General features: G+C 45.3%; 2 protein-coding genes across 9 annotated transcripts in view; one reads left to right on the top strand and one right to left on the bottom strand.

The window, feature by feature from the left end:
* LOC144823886 (uncharacterized) overlaps positions 1-22,142 on the bottom strand; it is a 1,846,314-nt gene that overhangs the window by 1,391,301 nt on the left and 432,871 nt on the right. The gene's annotated exons all lie outside the window — the stretch shown is intronic.
* The window catches only part of LOC144823884 (mucin-5B-like), a 946,734-nt gene that overhangs the window by 587,606 nt on the left and 336,986 nt on the right, over positions 1-22,142 (top strand). Inside the window, exons 17-18 of the mRNA XM_078682773.1 lie at positions 9,540-9,589; positions 11,422-11,522. Coding sequence (XP_078538899.1) covers positions 9,540-9,589; positions 11,422-11,522 — 151 coding nt within the window. The remainder of the gene's footprint in view (positions 1-9,539; positions 9,590-11,421; positions 11,523-22,142) is intronic.

Genomic DNA, 22,142 nt, shown 5'->3' with positions numbered 1-22,142 from the left:
GCTCCCTTGCAGCGTCAAGAACTGCCCCAATCAGGGACCCACGGATCCTATGAAAAAGGAATCTGTTCCTGTAAGGAGCAACCCCATGGGAAAGGAGTTCTCCCTTGGTCCACAGTCATGTATCTTTGAACAGGTCCCCAACCTTCGGTAGTCCATGCCTAGTTCATGTACATTTGGTAAGGGTTTCAGTGGTGGGGGTAATAGCGGTATATGCGCAGAATATAAAAATTTAGTTTGCAAATACTGTTGTAGTTTTGTCCATGCCCAGCACGTAGTAGGTAGTGTCTGAATTTCAGAGGGACATCGGGACAGGCCCTGTGGTAATATAACAGATCGTGAATTAGGATATATCTGGGATCGCTCTGGCTTAAGATTCTGGATTCGGGCATCAAGATGATACCAGTAATATGTAAAATGGATCTGAGCAACAAGATAATATAAATAAAAATCCCCCTCGTTCATAAGGCATAATTGGAGTGCTCCAGCCTATATGCTGCTGTTTACTGGCCTAAACAAGGCGAATGAGTAAGATTTGGTGTGTATCGAAACATTTTGTGGTGAGAGTGATGGGGATATTCAGGAAAACATATAAAAAAACGCAGGAGAACCACCATTTTCAATACGGCGACTCTGCCCACCATGGAAAGAGGAAGTCTGATCCACCGTTCGACCTGTGTTGTGAGTCGGTCGATTGCCGGACCATAGTTAAGCCTGATCACCTCAGATGCACTGCAGTGCAAGAAAATGCTGAGATATTTTGGGGGGGTCAGTACACCACTTCGGAGGGAATTCAAACTCTTTTTGGTTAGTGGCCGGTGTCAAAGGGAAAATTCCTGACTTGGTCCAGTTAATGACCGAGTATACTCCAAATTGGACCAACTCATGCAATAAAGGGGACAAGTTTGTTGAAGGTTGCCGCACAAACAGCATGACATTGTCCACATAAAATGAGGCGGCGAGGGGCCCCGAGTGGAATTGTAAGCCTCGATGGAGATGTCACTCTTGTTTGTGCCTTGCCAGGGGATCCATTGCTACAATAAATAATAGGGGCGAGAGGGGGCATCCTTGTCTGGTGCCACGTGTCAATCAAAATCGAGATGTTATTTCACCGTTTAACTTCAGGCGGGCAACTGCACCAGAGTATAAAAGATGTACCAATTGGAATCCCGAGTTTCTGCTTCACCGCATACAGAAAAGGCCACTCCAGTGAATCGAAGGTCTTCTCAGCATCAAGTAGTACAGCTGCAACCAGTAATGTAGATTCTATTTGGTTCATCACTGAAAAAATAGCGCGTAAATTAGGTGCAGTGGATCTACCGGGGATAAAACCCGCTTGAAAGGGGTACAACACAGTATTAACTAGTAATGACAGACGGGTAGCCAATATCTTGGTGAGAATTTTATAGTCAAGGTTAAGTAAGGATAATGGTCTATAAGATGTACAGTGGCGTGGCGGTTTCCTGGCTTGAGCAATAGCCTGACTATGGCTTCACACATGGTAGGGGAAAGAGATCCTTTCTGCAGAGCCTCGTCATACACTTTGTATTCCTCTCTTCTTATTTTCATCTAATCCAGCATGTCTTTCTCGCTCTGCCCGTCTAACTAGCATCCCATTTGCTTATATAATCATTTGACTGTACTAATGTCACTCCTATTTTAGGTCGAGCTAGACAGCTCAGCTGTCTCTTCGAGACCTACTGTAATCAGTCTGTGTGCATTAAGTTCATCCCCTTTCTTGACACTGCTTTTCGTTTGTCTTTGTCAGTGTCCTTTAAAAATCCTTGCTTGATGGTGGTTGGTGCTGCCTCTTTGTCGCTCCATTTTCTCTTCTGTTCCTTCCACAGAGCAGGGGCTTAGTACTGTCTCATTCCGCTATGGCTCTTTATCTATTCTCTGGGGAACTCTTTTTTTCTTGGTTTTCTGCTCTGTTACGGTTTGTCTGTGTTTAGCTTTAGTGCCCTAGCTGCTTACATTTTAAAATATAGCATTCTTCCTCCCACTGCCTCCTAACACCACAGTTGTGTTCCTGCTGCCTCTCCTGCCCTGCCTCCCCTGGGTGCTTGTTAATAATTGTGTACATTATCTATCAGCTCTGTGCCCCTTTCATGAGCTGGTTTCATTTTTATTGTTGTTTATTTCCTGGCTCCTCACAAAGCAGGGGAGCCCGGTGGATGGAGAGGGAGGGTTGTAGTGCAGCCTGCCTCAAAGCAGGGGGCACTGCTGTCTGTGCCTGCCCTGATCCTCGCAGCTGTCCCAGCCATGCACTAACTGGTTTTCACAGGGAACTGCAGGTTCTTTGTATTATATCTATCTTCGGGCAGGTAGACTCTTCCTATCAGTGCGTTTCTCTTTCATGAGCGCTGCACTGGTTTTGCTTTCCCTCTTGTGTCTTTTCCCTCGCTCCTCCATTCCACTCTCTCTGCTGTCCATCCCCCTCCCTCCCAATCAGTCATGGGAGAGAGAGAGAGAGAGAGAGAGAGAGAGAGTGAGAGAGAGAGAGAGAGAGAGAGAGAGAGAGAGTGAGAGAGAGAGAGATTCTTTCCATCCCATCCTGTTACACCAGATTAGAAGATTAAGGGCACTATTCGGTGGGGCTTTTCTCCCATTTCTGTTTATAGTGAAACTGGTAGCGAGTAAGCTTCCAGGTACTGCCAAATAGTCCCAGATTCATTCTCTGTTGGTACTGAATCTTGAGAACCTCTGCATGAACCAGGGTGATACAATATTAAACAATATTGTCAGGATACAATATGCAGAGAATGGTACTCCAACCTGCATAACATTTTGTGTCTAAAGAACAAGGAGATGCATGGGTGCACAGCCGAATCTCTTTGGTAAAAAATGCAATTATTCCTTTATTTCAGACGGTTAATGCAACTCAGCGAGTGCGTGCAACCATCTACGAAACCACTGGCTGCTCTTTCCAACATCTTCAGCCTGCACAAGCAGAGTGTAAGTTGCTAAATGTTGGCAACTTACAAATGTACACTTTGCCAATGGCCATTGCTTGCCCTTGGCTGACGCTGACCAGTCTTTGCTCACACTGCAAACATGTTTGTTTGCAAGGCGTTTATGTATTATCTTGCGACCTGCCAACGGTGGGAGGCCACTTATCCTTGCTGTTTGGAACGAATCACAAATGCATTTCACTTCGTACTTTAGTGCGTTATGAATTAACACTTTACATTTGCAAATACAAATTCTGCTCTGGTGAGTTTTCCATGTTTATGTTATAGAAAGCCTTCTGTCGACGTGCTAGCTCTGCAAATTAAAGAACGTTTAAGTATATAACTTCTTCTCATCTTCATGGACAAACTGTGGTTATACATAGTTTATATATTGGCGTCCTTGGATGACCATGGCTTATCATTTTTTTTCAGCTGCACATTAACTTACAGCATTCTTGAGACAAGCCCCTTAAACTCAATAGTCGTGTCTCTGTGGATTAGAGTCAGCTTATCACAGACACCTCAAGTGAGATATGTACAGTAAAAGGTTTGGGGGCAGACTTAAAAGCCCCTAGCGCTACATTTACGTCACCGTTGGGTCACTTCTGTGATGCAGCGGCTGCATAAATCATGCAATCTACAAGATTTCACTGAGTCACTTTTACTTCCATGTTGCATCAATACCCTGCACCTGCTTGAAGCAGGCGTAAGGTGTGACGCAGCATGTTAGGCATCGGGCGCCCCTGAGCATTGCTGGAGCCTGTCGCGCTTGCGAAACGACTCCAGTAATGCTCCGGACTTACGCCACAGCATGCGACACGCATCGTCCTCTCCTAGCGCCACGGTGTGCCGCATTGTAAATGCGACGCATTTGTGGTGGCACAGGGAGGGAATTGCATGTCACATCTGTTCTGGCACATCCCTGCTGATTTTCAGAACTCTTAAATCTGCCCCAAGGTTTTGAAAATAAAGCAGATTCTTTCTCCAAACAAATGCCCACTTAAGATGAGGATGACATCCTTTGGAATGCCTTAGACTGTTAGTGAGTTGAGTAAAATCACAGTTTGTGGGTATGCTAAGGAAAGGTTGGCTGCTATCTATAGGCAAAATGATCATGTAAAAGGGCGGAGTTTATGTAGCCTCAAACTGATACTCACTAGCCAAGATACACATTTGTAGACTGTTGTATCTTAATTAATTATAATGTGTTGCTGTGCAACATGTAAAACAAGCATTAGCAAATTGGTCTCACATTTGTGAGAGTTTCAGCTATTGCCATTCTAAATGAAAATGCCTTTTATTTGTGACTTGGTTTTGAAAATAGATAAATAAAAGGCATTGTCATTTACAATGCCAATAGCTGAAACTCTTGCAAATGCAAGACCTATTGCACTGAAAATGCTTGTTATTTCAATGTTGTCTTGTCTGCCTTCCTGTCTACTAACCTCTTCGCACTCTGCTTCTCTGCCTTTTCTCTTGTCGGTGTGGCTGGAGCCATGATTACTTAGATCAGGTTTACAAGAACAAAGGGGTTCTAGCAAGACATACAGAGTAGATACAAAAACAGTGACTTTCACTCATTCTTGTTACAACCAAAAAGCCATCATTTCTGTTATAAAAAGAAGAGACTTCTTATTTCTCTTACTCCACCCACAGAAGTAGCCATGTAAGTGTATCTCAGACCTGCCACTGCAGCATCTTTGAGCAGTTTTTAACAGCCATGTTGACCTGGCAAGTGCACCCACTTGCCAGACCATATCCTTCCCTTTTCTTACATGTAAGGCACTCCTCAAGTAGGCCCATGGTACCACCATGGGCAGAGTGTAGTGTATGAGAAAGGTAGGACAAGTGCTTGTGTGTATAACATGTCCTAACAGTGAAATACAGTGTATTTGTTTTTTTTCCTATTGAAAGGCTATCTGTCCCAAACAAAAGAACAGGGGTTGTGTTGTAACATCTTACAAGCATAAATTTCAATTGGAACAAGATACAAGAGTGGATATTAGTATGCCTGAACTTATAATTTAAAGATGCATCTTTTAGTAAAGATGGTTTTTAAACTGTGGATTTGAAAATGCCACTTTTAGAAAGTAGGCATTTTCTTGCTTAACCATCCGCTGTGCCTCTGCTGGGTTGTGGATTGACTGTCTGGCTTTGGACTGACAGGGGCTGGGAATGTGCATTCACTATAGACAACCTGCCTTGCCCTGCCTTTCCTGGATGAGTCAGAGCTGGGCTGAATAGACCTGGGCTGCATTTAGAGTTGGGGGAGGAGATTTACTCCCACCTGAATAGGCCTGGTCTTCCTTACACAATAGTGTCTCCACCTCCTGCCAGGAAGCTGGGCCAGAGAGGACAGAACACTCTCTGCTGCAAGAGAACAAAGGGGAAATGTGGTATAAATATTGGGGCCCATACCCCGGAACATTAGAACTTTTTGGAGCAAGGAACCTGCTAAGAAGAGCTGGAGAAACAGTGAGGAGGAGTTACCATGTTTCTATGTGCTTTGCTGTGTTGGCCTGCAGTTGCTGCTTCTATCATGGGCAGTGAAAGGACTGGACTGAACTTTCTGCAACTTCTTTGTTTGAGTTTCTCCAAGGGCTTGAGTTAGAGCTTGCCCCTTGTTCAAGAAGAAAAAGCAACCCGGCACCATCACCGATACCGCTGCTGGCTCCGTGTCCTGATGGCACATCAGAGGGCACCGCCACACTTCACACCACAACCCTGGTCTCACTGATGACACCATTCGCCACTGACACAGAGCTGATGCTTTCACCGTGAGCTGTGGGAACCGCCCTTCGCACTGCCTTGCGTAACGCCGCTACACTGGAATCCCCAATGACACCACTCCACTGCATTCACTGTGGTTTGGGGGCACTGCTCGTAAGTTAAACGATGCACCACCCTCATCTTCCACCGCAGTCTTGGACTACGGATGCAGGTTCCATTGACTCCAGTTCGTCAGGCATTGACAGTGCTTCAGCAACGACGCTGCTTGCACCATCACCTGCCAGCACCGTGCTAAACACTGCATCACTTTGCACCGCACCCCTAGTCTCAACAACACTACTGGACGACTGTCACAGAGCTGCTGCCTGCACCGCAACTCAAAGGCACTGCGCCGCTTCAACACTACGATACCAAAGGGGATGATGGACGGAGCATTTGAGCAAATTAAACACTCACCCCAGTCAACTGATCTGGGTTTAATCCATCACCATTCTTTAGCTCACTCCACCACCCCAGTTCAGACATGGCCATATGCAAATCAGTCTGACCCTGTGCCTCATGGGAACAGTCCAGCCCGAACTGCCATGCAATGTCTTCCCTGGACCAGAAACAAGCATCCTGGGACCAGTTTCTGTGCCTCATGGGAACAGTCCACCCTGAACTGCCAAGCAATGTCTTCCCTGGACCGGAAACAAGCATCCTGGGACCAGTTTCTGGCTAACCAGCTGTTATCAGCAAGGCTAGCTTGAATCCAGTGGCAAAGTGAGCAAGGGACCCACATCTGGGCATACCCTGCCAACTTAGGGCGAACAAAGCAAAACCAAAGGGGATGATGGACGAAGTGTTGAGCATTGCAAGCAGTCACGCCCAGTCAACTGATCTGGGTTAGATCCATCATCATTATTTAGCTCCTGTCCATCATCCCTTTTGGTATCTCTTTGTTCGCCCTAAGTTGGCAGGGTATGCCCAGACGTGGGTCCCTTGTTCACTCTACCACTGGATTCAAGATAGCCTGGCTGATGAAGATTATGAATCCAAAATCGGTCCCAGGATGCTTGTTTCTGGTCCAGGGAAGACATGGCTTGGCAGTTCGGGCTGGACTGTTCCCATGAGGCACAGGGTCATACTGATTTGCATATGGCCATGTCTGAACTGGGGTGGTGGAGTGAGCTAAAGAATGGTGATGGATTAAACACAGGTCAGTTGACTGGGGGTGAGTGTTGGATTTGCTCAAACGCTCCGCCCATCATCCCCTTTGGTATCGCTTTGTTCGCCCTAAGTTGGCAGGGTATGCCCAGACGTGGGTCCCTTGCTCACTCTACTACTAGATTAAAGATAGCCTGGCTGATGAGGATTATGAATCCGAAACCAGTCCCAGGATGCTTGTTTCCGGTCTAGGGAAGACATGGCTTGGCAGTTCGGGCTGGACTGTTCCCATAGGGTCAGACTGATTTGCATATGGCCATGTCTGAACTGGGGTGGTGGAGTGAGCTAAAAAATGGTGATGGATTAAACCCAGATCAGTTGACTGGGGGTGAATGTTTGATTTGCTCAAACGCTCTGTCCATCATCCCCTTTGGTATCGCTTTGTTTGCCCGAAGTTGGCAGGGTATGCCCTTACGTGAGCCCCTCGCTCACTCTACCACTGGATTCAACATAGCCTGGCTGATCAGGATTATGAATCCGAAACTGGTCCCAGGATGCTTGTTTCCGGTCCAGGGAAGACATGGCTTGGCAGTTCGGGCCGGACTGCTCCCATGAGGCACAGGGCCAGACTGATTTGCATATGGCCATGTCTGAAATTGGGTGGTGGAGTGAGCTAAAGAATGGTGATGGATTAAACCCAGATCAGTTGACTGGGGGTGAGTGTTTGATTTGCTCAAACGCTCCGTCCACCATCCACTTTGGTATCGCTTTGTTCGCCCTAAGTTGGCAGGGTATGCCCAGACATGGGTCCTTTGCTCACCCTACCACTGGATTCAAGATAGCCTGGCTGATGAGGATTATGAATTCGAAACCGGTCCCAGGATGCTTGTTTCCGGTCCAGGGAAGACATGACTTGGCAGTTCGGGCGAGACTGTTCCCATGAGGCTCAGGGTCAGACTGATTTGCATATGGCCATGTCTGAACTGGGGTGGTGGAGTGAGCTAAAGAATGCTGATGGATTAACCAAGATCAGTTGACTGGGGTGAGTGTTTGATTTGCTCAAACGCTCTGTCCATCATTCCTTTGGTATCGCTTTGTTCGCCCTCAGTTGGCAGGTTATGCCCAGAGGTGGCTCCCTTGCTCACTCTACCACTGGACTCAAGATATCCTGGCTGATGAGGATTATGAATCCTAAACCTGTCAGGATGCTTGTTTCCAGTCCAGGGAAGACATGGCTTGGCAGTTCGGGCTGAACTGTTCCCATGAGGCACAGGGTCAGATTAATTTGCATATGGTGTTGTCTGAACTGGGGTGGTGGAGTGAGCTAAAGAATGGTGATGGATTAAACCCAGATCAGTTGACTGGGGGTGAGTGTTTGATTTGCTCAAACACTCCGTCCATCATCCCCTTTGGTATCGCTTTGTTCGCCTTAAGTTGGCAGGGTATGCCCATACGTGGGTCCCTTGCTTACTCTACCACTGGATTCAAGATAGCCTGGCTGATGAGGATTATGAATCCGAAACCGGTCCCAGGATGCTTGTTTCCGGTCCAGGGAAGACATGGCTTGGCAGTTCGGGCTGGACTGTTCCCATGAGGCACAGGGTCAGACGGATTTGCATATGGCCTTGTCTGAACTGGGGTGGTGGAGTGAGCTAAAGAATGGTGATGGATTAAACCCAGATCAGTTGACTCGGGTGAGTGTTTGATTTGCTCAAATGCTCTGTCCATCATCCCCTTTGGTAGCACTTAACACTACAGCCCCAATGCCTGCCTACTCCAGCATGCCCAACTTTAACCACAAGGAGTTCTATCTGCAATGAGTGTGACTTTAAGGCCTGATGACTCCTGCACCACCCTCTGGAACTGACACCTACCAACGCCCGCTCTTCGGACAGCAATGCCCTGCATTTCAAAGGTACTGTTTGTTTGCAGGTCTTCCCGACAGCATAGATGGCCTGCGATGCCGCGGTCAGCCATAACTGTTTGGATTTGTTGTTCACGATGCTGTGATAGCCCCGACTGAGCTATCGACTTCAAGGAACTGTATTTTAAGTATATTAACTGTATGGTGGATTTTTATCGTTTTTGGTTGTTTTGAATAGATAACATATTGGATATATATTTAAAAAACTGGCTTGTTGTCTGCTTGTAGTGTTTTCACTGTATTACTGTTGGTTATGTGTAAATGCTTTACACACTGCTCTGACATAAGCGTGACTGCTCGTGCCAAGCTACCAAGGGGTGAGCAGGGGTTATTTCAGTAGTATACCCTCCATACCTGGACTAGGAAGAAGGGTCCCTACTTGAACAGGGTAACAACCTGCCAACTAGAGTCCATCATTTCTAACAGGGCATGCTTGAGCTCTTTGCAACCTTGTCTACTTCTGCTCTTTTACTCACTATGTTAATTTTTCCTCCCTGCACAGCACAAACAGAAAATGCTAATTGAATGGACCGCCTAAAAGTTATATTTATGGCGAAGTTTGGATCCTTTTATTTGTGGTCAGGTTTGGATTGTCTGATGTCACTCCCTGCTATTTTATTTAAAGGGTTTAAATGAAATGCTCATTGAGAACAGAGTTACCCTTTTTAAAAAACTGTATTCCTGGGTCAACAATTTTGCCAGCCTAGCTGCATCACGTTCTCTTCTTCATGAGACAGCATGCCAGTTTTAATATATGTCTATGTATAATAAATGCTATTTTAACTTTACAGCAAATGCATCAGAGGGAATATAGAATGCACTGGAAACCCCAGCCCGATAGGTATGTACTGTTTTAATTACCATCTAAATAAGAAGTACAGGAAATACGCAATTCTATGTGATGATAAAATCAGAGGAGAATTATGTGTGCTGCTAGTTTGTGTTTTAGCGCATGATTGATATATTGGGATATTAGCTGTTCAAAATGTAGGGGAAACTAGTCAAATATTGCACGAGTGCTCAGAGGGTGCTGAAACTTGGAAGCGATGGGCAAAGAAATTAAATATTTAGTCGAGAAAAAGGGATGGAAAAATCACAATAAAAGTCTCAGACCAAAATCTCAATGGAAATCAAAATGCCCGAGAACCCAAATAAAGGGGCCGATTAGGATCGCAGTGAATCCGCATCCTCCGGGCCGGCGGAAGCCACCGCCGGCCCGGAGGATGCGGATTCACCGCTGCGGAGGCTCCAAAGACCCACCGCCAGATTAGGATGGCTGGTGAGTCAGGAAGACCGTCCGCCGCTTTTCCGCCGCGGTCGCATTCCGACCGCCGTGGAAAAGCTCTGATATGGTGGCGGTGTCTATCAGACACCGCCAGCCATATTAGGATGGGGCAGAAGACATGCTTTTCCGCGGTGGCTTTTCCGCTGTGGAAAAGCATGTGGTCTTTCGTTTTTGGGGGCTCGTTGCGAGCCCCCAGGGTGTTGGGGGGTGGGGGGTGCACATGGGGGGTACCTATGGTACCCCCCTGCATATGCATGCACAAAGCGGCAGGCACCGCGCGGTGCCTGCCGCCCCACAGGCTCAGAGCCAGCAAGTTAAAAATAAAACTCGAGCCCTGGCTGTATAAGTCTACTCAGTCGACTCAGAATGTATAGTTGATACTGGTAGGTTGAAGTCATATTACTGATAGCTTGCTTTATTGCCAGATTTTTACATAGGGCCTGATTCGCAAAGGTAAAATAAGAAATAAAGTTCAACTTTTGGTGTTCCCTAAGGTATATTTACGAGTAGTAAATGCCCTTTGTGAATACCAAAAGTCGTACAGTTCAACTTTTGGTATTCACCAAGGTACATTTACGAGTAATAAATGCCCTTTGTGAATACTAAAAGTCATAAAGTTAGACTTTCGTCTCAGTGTACTTTTGTGAATCGGGCCCGTAGTGTTTAACTCATTTCGTTGGTTTCTCTAATGATTTCTGCTTTGGTATTTGCTATTTTTATTTGGTTATTTTATATGTTTGACATGAGCTTCAATAAATTCCAAATTGAAAGGTCATACATAAGGGCAGAAACGGCACCTAGCATGAATTGTTACAGATGGTAGAGAACATCAAGCGGAGATTAAAGCATTTGTACATAGATGCTGCTTTGCGTGAGATGATCGGTTAGGTTAGGTTAACATTTTATTAAGCGCTCAAATCACCCTGGGGCATCTCGGCGCTGACTAGCAAGTTTATCTACAGGTGGCAGGAGTCACACAGATCTAGTCGTTGAAGAGGGGAAGGCTTTCAGCTGTTTCCTTAAAGTACCATAATTTGAAATAGCTCGTAAGGCCTGTAGAAGTTGGTGCCAGTATCTGGGAGCTAAATAAGAAAATGCTCGACCACCCATTCGGGACGGACGGATTCTAGTGATGTGCTGCTTTGTGTTGAATTAGTACTCTCCATTTTCTATATTCTTGTTTTAAAGTCATGGACTACTAAATTCTGGTTAGCTCAGCTGCCCATGTGTATCTTCCTTATATGTGACCCCTTATTCTGCATAAATTATAAAAGATAGGCGGTTGATTTGCACGGTTGAGCTATTCTGTTTGCAAGAATGCAACGTTCTTTATTTTGTGCATATCTTTTTTAATCTCAGAAACCTATGTTGTATAATTTCTCAAACAGTGTGCAATTACCCAATGCAGTTCTATGACTGTGCTTCTGAAGGTCCTAATGCTGTTGGAACAGAATGTCAAAAGAGTTGCACCACTCAAAATGCAAAATGTGTAAGTAGCTGGATTCTTCTGTCCTCTGTGCTTAACCTGGTGACATGTCATTACATACTATATTCTGATAATATTTTTCAATTATCTTTTCTAAAAACCCTCTTCCTGGAAACCATCTACACTCTTTCATTCTGCCTATTTAGTACTGTGAGTCACTGCGTCTATGATAATGGTATGATGTAATAGTGTGGGTCTGCTCTGCTGCTCCTCTGCTTTATGGACATAATTTCTTCTGCTGTCACTCACATGTATTAAGGCTATCTCCAGTCTGTTAAAAGGCAGAGGTTAAAATCCTGAAAACTAGAATACGAAAGGATATTGAACAACCTGCGCAGTAGAGGTCCGGTCCAGTATTTATAGTCTGAGATTCAGCACTTTAAAATACGTCTGCATCATCAAGCCGTGGAAAGAGAAAAAATGTCATCAGTTCCCTCTAGGCTTGGCCGTATCTGTCAGTCACTGTAACAATTGAGAGAGTACTGCGAAAAAGTGGAGATGTCCTCTCCATCATATTTAGAGTTTGTAGGGCCTCTGTGCACTCTGAGCAGGGTAGACATGACATTCACCACATTTTGGTGGATGTCACACATCTGTCAAAGTTTAAATAAGGCCATTACTTTCTCCAATATTCTCTTAAGCCATTAAGTGGATGGTCACTGTTCTTAATAGACATCAGTAAGAACTCAGATATGCTTCAACGGTGGGGGTGGTGCATTGCTGCTACTAAAAAATGTATTCTAATGTTTTAACAAGTAGGATTTTTCTAAGCAAGAGAATTTTTGAGGACTTTTGCTGTACTTGATTCATCATCCAAAAAAGTGTGAGAGGTACCCTTCCAAACGTAAGGTACAGAGTCTGTTTACAAAGAATCAAGGTAGTTTCCCCCATGTGGCACTATGGGGGATATCCACAAGGTAGTGGCAGAAAGAGGCGTTAGCCTTCTTGGCTTAACGCCTCTCGACACTTCGGAAAAGCAAGGTTGCACCATATGTGTGCAGCTTCATGCAGCACACATGTAAGTTACAAAACGACATTTTTTTAAAAGGGTTTATTTATGTTCAGGAAGGGACACCTTCCTGTACATAAACAAACCATGGCATTTTGCATTTTCTATGGGTGCTGCACAAGGCAGTACACATGGAAAATGCAAAAACAAGAAGAAATAAAGCATTTCTCTTCGTATTGCCAACTTAAGACCAGGGTATTCCTGTTGGTCTTAAGTATGGTGTTAGCTCCTATTTACGCTGTCCTTGTAAATAAGAGGCAGCGTAAATATCAATGGGCTTTGCGGTGGAACGCTCACCACAACACCCACTGCACACCCCTTTCACACTAAACACAGCGTGAAAGGGGGCCTATTCACAAGGCAGCGTTAAGCCTCGTTAAATGGCTTAACTCTGCCTTGTTAATAGGGCGAGGCCCCTTTCGCCGTCACGTCACTAAAAGTGACGTTGTGGTGGCGATAGGGGCTTGTGAATATGCCTCTCTATTTCCTAACACACCAGGCAATCCCCTGTTCACACATCTACCACACACAACTAAACCACTGAACCCCAATTATATGTTATAATGTCACATTTTATTATTATAGTAGGAGTGTAAAAATATTAAAAATATTAGAAACTATGCTTATATTAATAAAACACAGCTTAATACATTCTGGTTTTAATCACAGAGTGATTTTTCAATATACACGCAGGCACAATTTATACATCAATGTAAGATTAAGAACACATGAAATCAACAATAATAAATTAAAAAAGCACAATATTGTCCAGCATTTGGCTATCTCCATCATCACCTTGACCTATCATCAGGATATTTGGCAAAATCATCCAGAATGACCCAGGTGTCTGGAAACTTTTAGTGCAGATTAGCTAAGAGAAGAAAACTTTATGCGTTGCCGAAATATTCTTTAGGAAATGTGTTTAACTGCAACCTTACCTTGGTAGTCTCTGTTGTCACTTTGCTAATATATTAACAAACATAGCTGCCAGAAACGTGCATATTTATGACACTACGGACACCCTATGTCATTACACAATTCTGTGATTTTGGGGAGCCTTTATCACATTCAGTTAGTACGGCTACAGCCCATGAAATATATATTTTCAAACGTTTTTAATGTTTTTCCAATTGAATCACTGGAATGTAGATAGAAATGGGTAGATCTTGCAAAAGATCATGGTTGTGAAAGGGCGAGATTTTGATCGATACCTTATATCTATTGATCTAAACCTCAATCTGGTCGACTGAACCTTTGTTGCCTGTCTTGGAGGAAAACAGTACACCCATCTGCAAGTTAGTTCACCCAATAAAGGACTCTGCTCCCAAAGATCACAAACCACTTCTAGCTTTCAAAGGTTTATTGTAAAGATATGATAAGCTGCAAATACAAGCATCTCAGAATGAGATTAACGAGATACACAGGTCCAATTACATACATGTGCTCTCGGAAAGCCCTCAGACGAGCAACAGAAATCACTAACACAAGTTCTAAGAATAATAAAGCTATCAGCATAGACGCATATCTCTCCTTCATTTAGGTTGGAGGAAAACGCAAAGGTTAGGCTGTCCCTACCCTGCTCTAGATGGTATCCCTACTTAACCAAATCCCAACCTAACAAAGGTGTCAGCAGTGAATGACCCCCAAGGGAAGTCACCCACTCTAAGTCTCTTGGTGAAAACCTATAGTTCTCCAGTCATGACCCCTCACTGCCTACCCATCCGCTCTCTAAAGGGTCCTCAGGTATCTGCTCTAACTCCACCCAGGGGTGCTGTCCCTAATACAAAACAGTCAACAACATTTGAGACGCCCCTTGCGAAACGCCTCTCACGTGGTGTAGCTTCAGGCTTTTTCCATGATGCTTTGTATTGGGCCTCAGACGTTAGAGTTGACCTTGCTTCTCAGGCTCTTCTCCGGCCCGCTGATACCCCTTAAACATTCCAAAACCCTCCTCCATGTCTGGGCCGTCTACTGAACAGACCTCTATTCATTCATTTATAATTGGATCCCCCCTTTCCTGTTGCAGACAGATATCTGCCGCCAAGAACCCAACTCTCATAGACTTCTAAACAGGCTTGCAACATTTCTCAGCCCAGACATGTACGTGTAAATCAACGTTAAAACATTTCAGGCCTACAATATTTCTCATTATGATTATGGCATTCAACTTCTTCATTTAATTAAAGCATGTTAATACTCTTATTCTATTATTCAACAAACATATTATAATTCATGGCCCATTTAATGCGATGACCAAACGTTAATACAATCTGTGTCGTGAAAAGAACCACCTTCCCGTTTAGCTCCAGCTCTGGCCCTGAGGCCTACCACATTCTGCGTTTAACCACAGACCATCTTATATTTTAACAGCTACACGACATAGATTCAAAAATAATCACATCTAATAAAATCATATAATGTCACACATTTCTGTATTAGTTCCACTTCTACTTAAATCTCTATATTAGCTATACATTTAGAATATAATTTCAGATACTATTAGCACTCATGGCATTTCTCCTCATGATTTGTGCTTACTACAGGTAAGTGTGGTGCACTCATACATTTAAGTCAGTTTGCGCTCTCTCAGTTCCCCCCTTTGATGACCTCTCGGGGTCATCACTAACATTTAAACTGACGTTATTGCTGGCATTCTCTGCGCTTCCAGAGCCCTCAGACTCCTGTACTGATTATCTTGTATGGCAGCCAATCTCTGCAGCTGTTCTCTTTGGGCCCTTTCTAACCTTCTTGCTCTGTACCATTTGAATACCCTCACCAATCCCCACAATATAATCCCACAGATCAATATTATGATGATAGGCTTTAGAATATACCAAACAAAGCTTTTGCCTAAGGTGGAAAACCACCCTCCAACTGTACTCATTCCGTGGCCCACCTTTTCCCAAACATTTTCTCTACTCAAGTCTTCGATCTCCTTGTGAATATCAGTTATGTTCCTAACAACCTTCTCAAGGGGTTTTGAATTGTCTGGAATGTAAGTGCAGCATTCCTGGACCTTCAAAGCCTTACAGACTCCGCCCTCTTTTGCTAGTAGGACATCTAATGCAAGACGATTTTGAAGAACCATAGCCCTTATCGATTGCATCTCTCCTTCTACCAGCATTAAGGACTGAGCAGTGCTGGCAGACAACCTGTCGACAACTGTTGCCAGTCGTCTAATTTTAACATCATTAAGGATTATTCCCAAAAGAGGGAACATAGCTCCAAAGACATCTCCAACCATTTCTGCATCGCCTATATCTCTCCTTCCCCTCGAAGATGTCTTGCCCTCAATGATCACTAAGTCTTGTGCATGATATATTTTGGGGAAGACAATTGCTAGGTAACATGATCCATACCAGTTGTCAGGTAGTCTCACGTAAGCATTTCTTCCACATACAAAATACACATTTGGAATCACTTGCATTCCCTTCAGGAAATCCTTAGTGTAGTACTCTAAATTAAAAGCATGTTCACAGTCCACTTCTCCAACGTATACATTTTCATAATACGTTTTGGCTCTGTGAAGACATAGCTTTCCTCTCTGCGCTTTATCTAAAGCTATTGGACCACTACTACCCTTTCTCTGGTGTGACTTCTCTTCCTCGGTCCAATCTGTTTTCCCTTGTCCTGATTTTTTCAAAATCTTTTGTCTCCTATAACGATCATCCACCTGCCCTATGAACTTCTTCTCGACTTCTGACACCTTGCATGTCAGGTTATTTCTACGGGCATGTGAAGTATCTAAGGTAATCCAAGGAATGAAGAACTTGGCCAATCTGTCTTCACTCTTCCAGTAGTCCCATTTGTTCATCTGCTTATAATTTGGGACTTCTGGCAACACTGAATCATAATTGGAGAAATAGTATTCAAAACTATCTCTCTCATAAAATATACTAAGCAATAAGCTACATGTAATGCCATATGTCAGCGGGAGGTGATGATAGCGAATTCCTTCATCTACAGATGCCGGCAACTGCATGCAGACGTAGCAATCCTTAACCTCCATGGCATCCACGTATTCATATAAAAGTTTAGCATAAGCATTTGACCTAAAGTCTCCTTGGGACTCGTCTACGTGTAACCTGCGGGCTTCTGCAGCCAATAACGCTTTCTCTTGAGTGTTTTCCCTTTTCTCACCTGCAACAGTAGGTGTAAGCGTTTCTACAGATTTCACATCAGTTACCTTTGCCTCTTCCTCATGTCCCTTTACATAAGAAATTGTTACCACTAAAGCTATTAATATTATTACTCCTACTATTAGTGTACCTATTATACATTTAGCTCTGCGGTTCGGGGTGCCGGCCTCCATTTCGTCAGACTATATGGCTCTCTCTTATCTTTAGCAAAAAGTTCTTTTCCTCTCGTTCCTTTACAGTCTCTTTTCAATCCTTTTGTCTTTAGAGTCCACACAACTGGAGGCTGACAGCCTTCTTCGCAAAAGTCCTTTAACAGTTCAAAAAGACAACCCTAGCCCTTCTCCATCCACTCAAGGGAAGTTCCCTAATATTCTCTGCTTCCTGGGCGCTAGGTAATCTTCTTTTTCTGCTTGCTTTATTTACAAAGTCCTTTAACAGTCTACTATCAGATTTGTGGTTGCAGCTTCAATAGCATAGTTCAGTATTTCCAAACGAAGATTGTGCTCTTCATGTGCTGTTATCGTTGTACCAAAGTCGGGGAATTGCAATTCTGTAAGAAACATGTGTTTTAACTTGCTGAGGCGGGGAGGTCTGGGGAGCATGAATGTTAGTGACCCTTCTTGTTCGACACCGGGTACCAACAGTCGTATTTCCACGGTGATAATGGGCTCAGAACTGGACACCACCACCGCTCGGATCCTCCCTGTCTCCGGTTTCACAGACATTTGTCGCCAGATATGTCCACTCAGGTGTGGAGTATCTTCTGTTAGGCACACGCACTCTTCTTGACCTTCTTCGGTCGGGTGCTTCAGCGCCCTGAGCACCTTCTTCCGGGTCTGAGTCTTCTGATATCGGAGGAAGGGTTGCTTCTGGAGTTGACCTCAGGCTAGAGCTCCTTCTTTGCGGCCAATTTGCTTCTCCACGTGCCCTTCTACTCCTTCTCCTTCTTGTCTGTTCTCGCTCTCTCTCAGACCTGTCAGGGTCTGACTCGTACTCCCAGCTACTTTCTCCTTCTGTAGCGTCTTCTGTTTCACTGTTGTACTGACCGTCCTCAGCTTGGTCAGACTCGTTCCCTGCTTCCGCTGGCACCTCTACAGCTTGGCTAGCCCCCTCTATGGCTTCTCGGTCCTCTGCTGGACGTCCATCCGAGAGAGGAGCTGTTTCTTCCCGAGGTGCTGGAACCCTTTGCGTATGTGACGCGTGGATCCAATTGGGCAGGCCTCCCACCTTTACAGCTGTGTTCGTGATCAGGATGACCTGGAAGGGCCCACGCCAACGAATATCCAGACAGCTTCTTCTCACGTGTTTCTTCACCAGGACCCAGTCCCCAGGGTACAGGTCATGGCACGGGCCCTGGCACGCTGGAACCTCGGCAGCCTGCACCTGAAGGGACACAGAACGCATGGCGTCAGACAGCCCCTTACAATAGTCCAGGATCATATCATCTGTGATATTTAACAGTGCAGTAGCTGGGATAGATGGCAGCCTCATTGCTCTCCCCATTAACACCTCATGTGGTGACAACCCTGTTCTTCTGTCTGGGGTACTACGAAGGCTCATGAGAACCAATGGCAGGGCATCAGGCCAACTCAGGGTCGTTGAGGAGCACACTTTTGCTATCCTGCTCTTGATCGTGCCATTGATCTGCTCCACAATCCCTGAGGCTTCTGGTCGGTAACTGCAATGCAACTTCTGGTCAATTTTTAGCGCAACACAAATCATCTTCACAAGCTCGCTGTTAAAATGTGTTCCCCTATCTGATTCCAAAAAGGCCGGCACCCCGAAGCGAGGAATGAGTTCTCTAAGCAGTAATTTGGCCACTGTGAGGGTGTCGCACCTACGTGTAGGGTATGCCTCAACCCATCTGGAGAACACACAAACAACCACCAGGACATAGCGGAGGCGGTTGCACCTTGGCATTTCAATGAAATCTATCTGCATTCGATTGAATGGACCTCCAGACCTTCCTATGTGACTTAGTGCAACTGGTGTTCTTTTTCCTACGTTCAGCTGCTGACAGGTCACACAACGCTGGCACACTGCTTCTGCTGCTATTCTAAACTTAGGATTGTACCAAGTCTGTCTAAACACTCTCAGCATAGCATCTCTCCCTAAGTGTACGGGACCATGTATGAGTCTAGCCATTGGACTCACCATCTCATTGGGCAACACTGCTCTGCCATCTGCTGAGACCCAAAAATGGGTCTCACCCATTACACATCCTGCCTTTTCCCATGTTTCTTTTTCAGAATCAGGAGCATTTTCTTGCATGGTTGACAGTTCATCCCAAGTATCAACAGTTTCCAGTATCATGGCTAATTCAGTTCTTACATTTATTCCACCCACATCCACCTCTGTGAAAGAGTATCCTTGCTCCGCGCAATACCGTGCAACTTCATCTGCATATCTATTGCCTTTCGAAACGAAGTCCTCATTTCTGGTATGTGCGGTGCACTTTACAACTGCGATACCTGCTGGGCATTGCAATGCTTCTAACAACAGGCGCACAAACTCTCCATTGCGAATGGGAGAGCCTGAAGAGGTCATGAACCCTCTTTGAGACCATAACTGCCCGTAATCATGAACTACCCCATAACCATATTGGCTGTCGGTGTATATGGTGACTCGAATTCCATTGCTTGCCAAGCAAGCACGTGTCAGGGCAATAATCTCGGCTACCTGAGCGGAGTGTACTCCTTCCAGGCACCCAGCTTCCACAACTCCAATAATTGTACAAACTGCATAAGCTGCTCTCAACTGCCCAACTTCGTCTCTTACACATGAGCCATCGACAAAGAAAATTTCATCTGGGTCAGTCAGTGGCTCATCTACGATGTCGGGTCTGGGTTTGGTGCATAGTTCAGTCACATCAAGGCAGTCATGGTCTGTATACTCATCATCATCATCGATATCATTTGGAAGTGGCATCAAGGTGGCAGGGTTCAAAACAGAGCATCTCTTGAGGGTCACGTTCTCTGCAGCAAGAATAACTTGCTCATAGCGCGTGAGCCTGCTGTTGGTCAGATGCTGTGTTTTGGTCCTGGTCATCAACAGTTCAACAGAATGGGGCACGCACACCTCTAACGGGTGCCCCATAACGATATTTTCACATCTTTCAATGCTGACACCCGTTGCAGCAACGGATTTGAGACATCCGGGCAACGCTGCGGCTACTGGGTCTAAAGTAGCCGAGAAATAAGCAACTGGTCTACGGGCATTCCCATGGATTTGGACCAACACAGACAACGCGCAACCTTCTCTCTCACAACAGTAAAGGAAAAATTGTTTATTGTAATCAGGCATTCCCAGTGCCGGAGCACGACACAGGTCCTCTCGCAGCTGTAGGAATGCCATCAAACAGTCTTTGTCCCATGGTACCGGATCACTCACCTCCTTGTGCGTCAGTTTTTGCAAGGGCTTTGCTTTCAGTGAAAAGTTCACGATCCACTGTCGGCAATAACCCACCATCCCTAGGAACATCCTGACCTCTCTCTGTGTCTTAGGCGCATTCATTTTCATGATCGCCTCTATCCTGTCTGGTGACACTTTTCGTTTGCCTTTCTCTATTCTGTGTCCCAAGTACTGCACCTCTGTCAGGCAGTACTGCAATTTTCCCGGGGACACCTTGTGCCCATTGGCAGCTAGGTGATTTAACAAAGCAATGGAGTCTTCCCTGCAAGCTTCTTCTGTTTCTGACGCCACAAGAAGGTCGTCTATGTACTGGACCAGAACTGACTTCTGGGGCAGCACTAGACTTTCAAGATTTTTCTTCAAAAGCTGGTTAAAGATCGATGGGCTCTCTGTATACCCTTGAGGGATACGACACCATGTTAGGACGCGATTTTCCAGCTTAAATGCGAAAAGAAAATGGCTTTCTTCGTCCAGAGGGATCGAAAAGAAAGCCTGACAAAGATCGATCACAGTGAACCACTCAGCTTGGAATGGAATCTGAAACAGTATCACTGATGGATTCGGTACCACTGGACAACACGAAACGACTATGTTATTAATCTTTCGAAGGTCCTGCACTATCCGAAATTTCCCATTTGGTTTCTGCAGACCCATAATCGGGGAGTTGCATGGACTACCCACGATTTCTTTCAGTATTCCCTGTTTAATCATGGACTCGATCACGGGTTTTATGCCTGCAATCGTTTCTGGAGTCAATTTATATTGGGGTGTTCTTGGGAACTCAGCATGCGGTTTCACTACAATTTTCACTGGGTCCACCCCTTTAACCAATCCAATCTCTTCCCCAGTGAAATCCCATACTTCTGATGCCACTGTCTCTCTCAAGTCCCAGGGGAGCTCATCTACTGTCAAAGTAGGGTACAGCTCCACGCATATTCTGGAGTTTGCAACTTTGAAATCTGCGTCATCATCATTGGTCAATACCTCCACTCCCTGAGGTGTACAATATATAGTACAATTCAATTTACACAACAGGTCTCTTCCTAACAGACACACAGGGCTTGAATCGCAAACCACAAACTGGTGCTCATCGCTGTACTTCCCTATTTTCACCTGTACCGGTTCTGTCAATTGGCTGGTTATTCTCCTGTTTGCGACCCCTACCACTTGTATGGTCTCTCCAGACATGGGTAGGTCTGGAACTGCAGCTGATCTGATCGTGGATCTAGTGGCTCCTGTGTCCACCAGAAATGTCGTAGGGCACCCTGCTACTTCTGCTTCAACATAGGGTCCCCTTTGGTCTACCTCCAAGGCTGCCCCGAGGGTGCAGTCTTCTCTTTCCACTCTCTGTCCGGTTAATGGGTCCACATAATAGCACTCTTCCCCTTCCACAAACAGGGGCATTTGTCTATAGGTCTTACCCATACTCCCTACTCGAGGAGGTTGCGGGAACTGGGCTCGGGGAGGAGCCCCCCCCCCTTTGAGCACCTTTCCTTGGTATGGCATTACCCCTCTTGTAGGTGCGCTCTGAACCTCTTCCTCCTCTATCTCTTGTTCTCCTATCTCTACATTGTAGGGGCACTCGCGTTTCCAATGCCCCACCTCGTTACACTGGTGGCACCTAGTCGTTTTCTTCAAGGTAGCTATGTCTATTCTGGGTCTAAAGGTGGAACTCTCCTCATTACCCTTGTTCTGACTGTACTGCTTCTTGCCTCCTGTACCTGTCCCTTGCTGCTGTTGCTGTTGTCCCCCCTTTCCTGCTGCCTGCATCTGTACCACCATCAACTTTTCTTTTAGTTTCTTAGCCTTAGAGTCTATCTCATCACAGCAGTACCTGGCATATCTCAGTATTTCATCTAGGGGTTTAGTTTGCCAACAAATCGAGTGTTGCTGAATCATTAAACTAATATCCGGTCTCAGTCCCAGGACGAACTTGGACACAAATTGCCCTATGTCTTTTGGATCCATTACATCCAAGCCGCTATACTGTTTAAACGCCTTCAGCAATCTCTCGTAATATTCATGAACTGTCTCTTTGGGTTCCTGTCTTGTTCGGTCTATTCT

The sequence above is a fragment of the Lissotriton helveticus genome, chromosome 3_1 (assembly GCF_964261635.1).
Source record: "Lissotriton helveticus chromosome 3_1, aLisHel1.1, whole genome shotgun sequence".
In the NCBI taxonomy this organism is placed as follows: Eukaryota; Metazoa; Chordata; class Amphibia; order Caudata; family Salamandridae; genus Lissotriton; species Lissotriton helveticus.
Note: the sequence above shows the minus strand (reverse complement) of the source record. Positions and strands in the feature narration are given on the sequence as shown.